The following is a 7,284-nucleotide window of genomic DNA, read 5'->3' as shown; positions in this document are numbered from 1 at the left end:
TTATTTAAAAAAAATTTTTTTTATGTCTTTATTTTTGAGACACAGAGAGAGACGGTGTGAGCAGGGGAGGGTCAGAAAGAGAGGGAGACATAGAATCCGAAGCAGGCTCCAGGCTCTGAGTTGTCAGCACAGAGCCCGACGTAGGGCTTGAACCCATAGAAATGTGAGATCATGACCTGAGACGAAGCCAGCACTTAACCGACTGAGCCACCCAGGTGCCCCTATTCTCTTTCTTTAAGAGAAGCTTCTACTGTGTTCTCATTCCAAACATCCCCATTCAGACTGAGTCACTCTCCCTTTGTGATTTTGCTTAGCATAGGGCACACACCTCTGCTATTTATAGGTCTTACAATATATCCTGTTATGTTGTCATGATCTTTGTATCTGCTGGCTCTCTCATTAGGCCATGTTAGCCATTATCTTTTTGTCTTTTTCAGGTTTTAAGTCATAAAATTAAGACATACTTTCAAAATTTCAAACAGCACTAAAATCTATAAAAGTCTAAGTTCTTATCTCTGTATCCCCATTTCTACTTTTTAGAAGTAATCACTATAAAATGGACTACCTTTATAAATCTGGAAACCTACGCATGAATACGTATTTTTCCTTTTTAAAAAAATGTTTATGAGAGCTCCTTCTCAAAAATAAGCAAACATTAAAAAACCTCCGCGAACAACCTTAAGTTTCTCTTGGTTCCCTTGGAGTGCAAAGGTCAGGTTGTACTATGTTCTGTATCCTGCTTCAGAGTGGTTGACTGAGAGAAGGCTGTACTTAAAAAGACTGAGTTCAAGTTCTAGATCTACCCTTAACTTCTTATATGTGTTTGGACATGTTCCATTTTGCCTTCATTTTGTCTTTGTTTATTTTGAGAGAGAGTGTGGGGGGGAGGGGTAGAGAGAATCCCAAGCACGCTCTGTCTTATCATTGTGAGAGATTGAGACCTGAACCAAGATCAAGAGTCAGTGCTTAATGGACTGAACTACCCAGGCGCCCTAACATACTTTTTTATCTTACAAAAAGAAAATAATGCACATATCCTGAAACTTGCTGTTTTCCCTATTCAGTTGTGAGTGTTAGATAATATCCCTCTGTTAACGTAGGCAGTTGAATTGTCAAAGCATGTTCATGGGAATGAGAGATCAAACCTCACCAAACCAGCACCAAACCTTCCTCATGATTCAGTGATTACAGGCAGGAGTTAGACACAGACATTCCTCGGGGAGGAGTACCCAGCCAGTAGGCATTCCGAAGAATGTCACTTTTCTTCTTAGGACATATTATCAACACACTTAAAATACCTAGTTATTTTTAGACCTTAAGTAAATATAAATGTATTTCTGACATACTTCAAACCACAATTTTTAATTTGTTTACAGGAATAAAATCCAACCTTAGGACGCAGTTTTTGTTTTGTTTTAGATTGCTACACAAGTTCTCAATATATATGGAAACATTTTTTTTAATGTTTATTTATTTTTGAGAGACAGAGCGTGAGCAGGGTGTAGGGCAGAGAGAGAGGGAGACACAGAATCTGAAGCAGGCTCCAGGCTCTGAGCTAGCTGTCAGCACAGAGCCCCATTGCGGGGCTCAAACCCATGAATGTGAGATCATGACCTGAGCCAAAGTTGGATGCTTTACCAACTGAACTGCACAGGCACCCCTGGAAACATTTTTTTCAAAGGAAACCTTTTGTCTTTGGGGAATCCTGAGTTTTATACTCTGAGTTACACGAATGTGAAATATCTGTGTGATTATCTTCTATTTTCTAGTCAGCCATGCCCCATAAATCCACATACTCTCAGATTGTTTGCAAAAAGCAATTAAGGCAGATCAGGTATTTCCTGATACTTAAAATCAAGAGGCTATTACCGATTAAGAAATCTTTAGAGTGTTTGCAAGGGGGTCTGGTCATCCAGCTGGCCTTCTCGCCCTGAAGGAGGAAGCCACAGGCTTACTGTTAACCCTTTCTCTTCCATGGTCATTTCAGTACATTCAGACCTACTTTATTGTTGTCTTGCACTGTTTGATAGCTTAATATTTCCAGAAGTTTTGTTCTTAAAAGCAATGAAGTAAATATTCTTGTACACACATCTGTGTGCCCTTCTGCAAGTATTTCTTCAGGAGAGACCCTCAGAAGTAGATATTCTGGGTAAAAGAGAATGCACATTTAATATATGGATGGCTATCACTAAGTTGCTCTCTTAAAACGTGCAAATTTATATTCCCACCTGTTTTTCCATGACGTCGAGACTACATGCTATTATTAATTTTAAAAAATTGCCAACCTGACAGTAAAAAATAGCATCTCATGGGTTTAGCTTGCATTCTTTCTTCCAGAGAGGTTGATGTATTAAGGACCACAAAGCTGCTCTTGTCAATCCTCTGGGCCTTAGACTGCTATAGAAAATGACAGCGCCATTGTCACCGTCTTTTGTTACTCAGTTACCTGTTAGTGGGTAGTTGTAAAGGTTGAACAATTGAGATGCCCAGCTCATTGGTAGCGTTTCTGTGATGCTCTTTTTCAGCAATTCTTTCTCACTGAATCCAAAGAGCATTTGGATGGAACCCATGGCCCTTTTATCAGTGCGGATACCACCACTTACTGGATTTTAATATGCTTTCTTAGGCAGTGACCTTGAATTAGAAGATAAAGGCCTCAGTTTATTCAGCAACTGTATCCAGAGTTGATGTAGGAAAATTTGGACTATATAATACTCCTATTTCTCTGATGGTTTATTACAATCTAGTGTACCATTAGGATAAGTGACCACTGTGAAAGTGCCATTTTGGTCATAGAGGGTTTGCTAGTATTTTGAGTTGTTACATTTGAACTGAGTTTCATTTTAGGCATTTGATTTGTTTGAACAAATCACTGGAATTAAAAACAGAAAATGCCAATATGTTGGGTGGTTACCTTTTGGAGATTCAGATGCACTCAGATCCAGGATCATTTGTGCAATTTGGGGATTTTCCCCCCTAATCTCTCTAAAATCATCTTGATCTCTTAATTTAGATGTTCTTTTCCAGCCCAGGATCCTTTTTACGAAATCAATTTTATTAAAGTACCTTTTAGGGGCACCTGTGTGGCTCGGTTAGTTAAATGTCCGATTTTGTCTCAGGTCATGATCTTATCATCTGCTATCTGTGAGTTCAAGCCCCACATGGTGCTCTGGGATGACAGCTTAGAGCCTGGAGTCGGCTTGGGATTCTGTGTCTCCTGCTTTCTCTGCCCCTCCCCAGCTCAAGATCCTTTCTCTCTCTCTCTCTCTCTCTCTCTTTCACAAAAATAAACATTAAAAAATTAAAGTATAATTTATGTACAATAAAATGTACTGACTTAGAGTATATAAGCCAATGAATTTTGACAAATGTATGCATCCGTGTAAATAGTATCCCCTTCAAAACATAGAACATTACCCCCAAAAGTTCCCTCAAATCTCTTCCCAATCAGCTGCTTTCTACCCTACCCAGGCAAACTAATCTATAACTATAAATTGAACTTCATGTGAATGGGAGCATATAATGTGTTACCTTTGTTGGTCTGGTTTCTTTCCCTCAACATTTGAGATTGATCGTGTTGTGTAAGTTTGTAATTTTTTTTCCTTTTTATTTCTGAATATTCTGTTTATGTTCGATAATTTGTACATTCATCTGCTATTAGACATTTGGGGGTTTTTAATTCAGAGCTCTTATAAATAAAAATGCTACTAACATTCATGTACAGCTTTTCTGTGAATTCATATTTTCACTTTTCATGGGTATTTAAGACTGGAAGTGCAGAGTCATACAGTAAATGTATTTTTAACTTTATAAGAAACTACCAAACAACTTTTCAACATGTATGCGCCATTTTATGTTCTTATTAGTGAGGCATGAGGGTTCTGGTTGCTTCACATCTTTGTCAGCAGGCAGCCAATTGTCTGTTTTCCTTTCTAGTTTTAGCCATCGTAGTGGATATATAGTGGCACCTCCTTGTAGTATTTTTAAAGTATTTATTAATGTTTACTTATTTTGAGATAGGGAGAAAAGGAGAGAATCCCAAGCAGGCTCTGTGTTGTCAGCGTGGAGCCTAAGAACTGTGAGTCAAGAGTTGGATGCTTAACCAACTGAGCCACTTAGGTGCCTCAAATTGTAGCCTTTTTTTTTTTTTTTAAATGTTTCTTTCTATTTGAGGGGCAGGGCAGAGAGAGAAAGAGAGAGGCGGGGAGAGAGAGGGCGAGAGGGGATCTGAAGCGGGCTCCGTCCTGACATCAGAGAGCCTGGTGCAGGACTCCAACCCACAAACTGTGAGATCATGACCTGAGCCAAAGTTGGACGTTTAACTGACTGAGCCACCCAGGCGCCCCCCAGATTGTTATTTTAATTTGAATTTCCTGAGTGAAGTCTTTCTATGAAGAATGTTCTTGAAGTTTTCTTTATTTTTTTAGAGAACTATAGAAACGTATATGCTAATTAAAATTTATCTTTTGTATTTTAAAATTTTCCTTAGGTTTCTTTAGAAGAGATTGAAGATTATAATTTAAAATGCCTGAAAATCCTGCTCCAGGTATACTAGATACACACTTCTATCAGTAAGTTAATTAAGGATTCAAAGACTGAAACGGACGATGGGACTAACTTGGACTCTGGTTTTCCTTCTTCAAACAAGATAAACTACAGGTCCTACAAGTTCTTGATCGCCTGAAAATGAAACTGCAGGAGAAGGAGGACACATCGCAGGATGAGAAACTCTCTCTGTTTTATGAAACACTCAAGAGCCCTCTCTTCAATCAGATCCTCACACTTCAGCAGTCCATTAAGCAACTGAAAGGGCAAGTAAGTCACTCATCAGGGTTTTACATGTTTTTATGTTCAAACCAGCAAAGAAAGGAGGAGATAGAGACATCATTGAATATCAGTACACTTAATTCAACAGGGAGACTGTACTGGGACCTGTGACCTACAATTAGCATTGCTTGGATAGTTTTTTTTTTTTAATACTTTATTGTCAAGTTGATTTCCATAAGACACCCAGTGCTCATTCCCACAAGTGCCCTCCTCCATGCCCATCACCCCCCTGCCCGCTTCAGCACTCAAGTTTGTTTTCAGTATTCAAGAGTCTCTCATGATTTGCCTCCCTCCTTCTCCCTATTTCCCCCTTTCCCCTCCCCCATGGTCCTCTGTTAAGTTTCTCCTATTACACTTATGACTGAAAACCTATGGTGTCTGTGCTTCTCTGCCTGACTTATTTCACTTAGCATGACTCCCTTTAGTTCCATCCACGTTGCCATGAATGGCCAGATTTCATTCTTTCTTGTTGCCATGTAGTACTCCATTGTATATATACCACATCTTCTTGATCCATTCATCCATTGATGGACATTTAGGCTCTTTCCATGTTTTGGCTATTGTTGAAAGTGCTGCTATGAACATTGGGGTACATGTGCCCCTATGCATCAGCACTTCTGTATCCCTTGGGTAAATCCCTAGCAGTGCTATTGCTGGGTCATAGGGGAGTTCTATTGTTAATTTTTTGAGGAACCTCCACACTGTTTTCTAGAGCGGCTGCACCAGTTTACATTCCCACCAACAGTGTAGGAGGGTGCCCGTCTCTCCACACCCTCGCCAGCATCTATAGTCTCCTGTTTTGTTCATCTTAGCCACTCTGCCTGGTGTGAGGTGGTATCTCAGTGTGGTTTTGATTTGTATTTCCCTGATGATGAATGACGCTGAGCATCGTTTCATGGGTCTGTTAGCCATCTGGATGTCCTCTTTGGAGATGTCTCTATTCATGTCTTTGGCCCATATCTTCACTGGATTATTTGCTTTTCGGGTGTGGAGTTTGGTGAGTTCCTTGTTGATTTTGGATACTAGCCTTTATCAGATATGTCAGTTGCCACTCTCTTTTCCCATTCCTTCGGTTGCCTATTAGTTTTCTTGTTTCCTTTGCAGTGCAGAAGCTTTTTATCAATGAGGTCCCAATAGTTCATTTTTGCTCTTGATTCTCTCGCCTTTGGGGACGTGTTGAGTAGGAAATTGCTGTGGTTGAGGTCAAGGAGGCTGTTTCCTGCTTTCTCCTCTAGGTTTTGATGGTTTCCTGTCTCACTTTCAGGTTCTTCATCCATTTTGAGTTTATGTTTCTGTATGGTGTAAGAAAGTGGTCTAGATTCGTTCTTTTGCATGTTGCTGTCAAGTTCTTTTTTCCACTGGATACTCTTTACTGCTTTGTCAAAAATTAATTGGCCGTACATTTGTGGGCCCAATTCTGGGTTCTCTATTCTATTCCATTGGTCCATGTGTCTGTTTTTGTGCCAATACCATACTGTCTTGATGATGACAGCTTTGTAGTAGAGGGATTGTGATGCCTCCCGTTTTGGTTTTCTTCTTCAATATTACTTAGGCTATTCGGGGTGTTTTGTGGTTCCATACAAATTTTAGGATAGTTTGTTCTAGCTTTGAGAAGAATGCTGGTGCAATTTTGATGGGGATTGCATTGAATGTGTAGATTGCTTTGGGTAGTAATGACATTTTCACAATGTTTATTCTTCTGATCCATGAGCATAGAATGTTTTTCCATTTCTTTGTGTCTTCAATTTCCTTCGTAAATTTTCTATAATTTTCATTGTACAGATCTTTTACATCTTTGGTTAGGTTTATTCCTAGGTATCTTATGGTTTTTCTTGCTATTGTGAATGCGATCAGTTTCTTAATTTCTCTTTCTGTTGCTTCATTATTGTTGTATAAACATACAACTGATTTCTGTATGTGGATTTTGTACCCTGCAACTTTGCTGAATTCAGGGATCTGTTCTAGTAGGCTTCTGGTGGAGTCGGTTGGGTTTTCCATGTAGAGTATCATGTCATCTGTGAAAAGTGAAAGTTTGACTTCATCTTTGCCGATTTTGATGCCTTTTATTTCCTTTTGTTGTCTGATTGCTGATGCTAGGACTTCCAGCACTAAGTTAAACAACAGTGGTGAGAGTGGACACCCCTGTCATGTTCCTGATCTCAGGGGGAAGGCTCTCAGTTTTTCCCCATTAAGGATGATATTAGCTGTGGGCTTTTCATAAACTGCTTTTATAATATTTAGATAAGTTCCTTCTATTCCGACTTTCTCAAGGGTTTTTATTAAGAAAGGGTGCTGTATTTTGTCAAATGCTTTTTCTCCATTATCGACAGGATCATATGGTTTTTATCCTTTCTTTTGTTAATGTGATGTATCCCATTGATGGATTTGCGATATTGAACCAGCCCTGTAACCCAGGAATGAACCCCACTTGATCATGGTGGATAATTCTTTTTATAT

General features: G+C 39.3%; 1 protein-coding gene across 3 annotated transcripts in view; it reads left to right on the top strand.

The window, feature by feature from the left end:
• Positions 1–4,487: 4,487 nt before the first annotated feature.
• Positions 4,488–7,284, top strand: part of PATJ (PATJ crumbs cell polarity complex component) — a 340,997-nt gene continuing 338,200 nt past the window's right edge. For all 3 annotated transcript variants that reach the window (XM_029947821.1, XM_029947819.1, XM_029947822.1), the window contains exons 1-2: positions 4,488–4,546; positions 4,649–4,815. In XM_029947821.1, the coding sequence (XP_029803681.1) occupies positions 4,525–4,546; positions 4,649–4,815 (189 nt within the window). In that variant the 5' untranslated portion in view covers positions 4,488–4,524. The remainder of the gene's footprint in view (positions 4,547–4,648; positions 4,816–7,284) is intronic.

Source organism: Suricata suricatta, chromosome 8, assembly GCF_006229205.1.
Source record: "Suricata suricatta isolate VVHF042 chromosome 8, meerkat_22Aug2017_6uvM2_HiC, whole genome shotgun sequence".
In the NCBI taxonomy this organism is placed as follows: domain Eukaryota; kingdom Metazoa; phylum Chordata; class Mammalia; order Carnivora; family Herpestidae; genus Suricata; species Suricata suricatta.
Note: the sequence above shows the minus strand (reverse complement) of the source record. Positions and strands in the feature narration are given on the sequence as shown.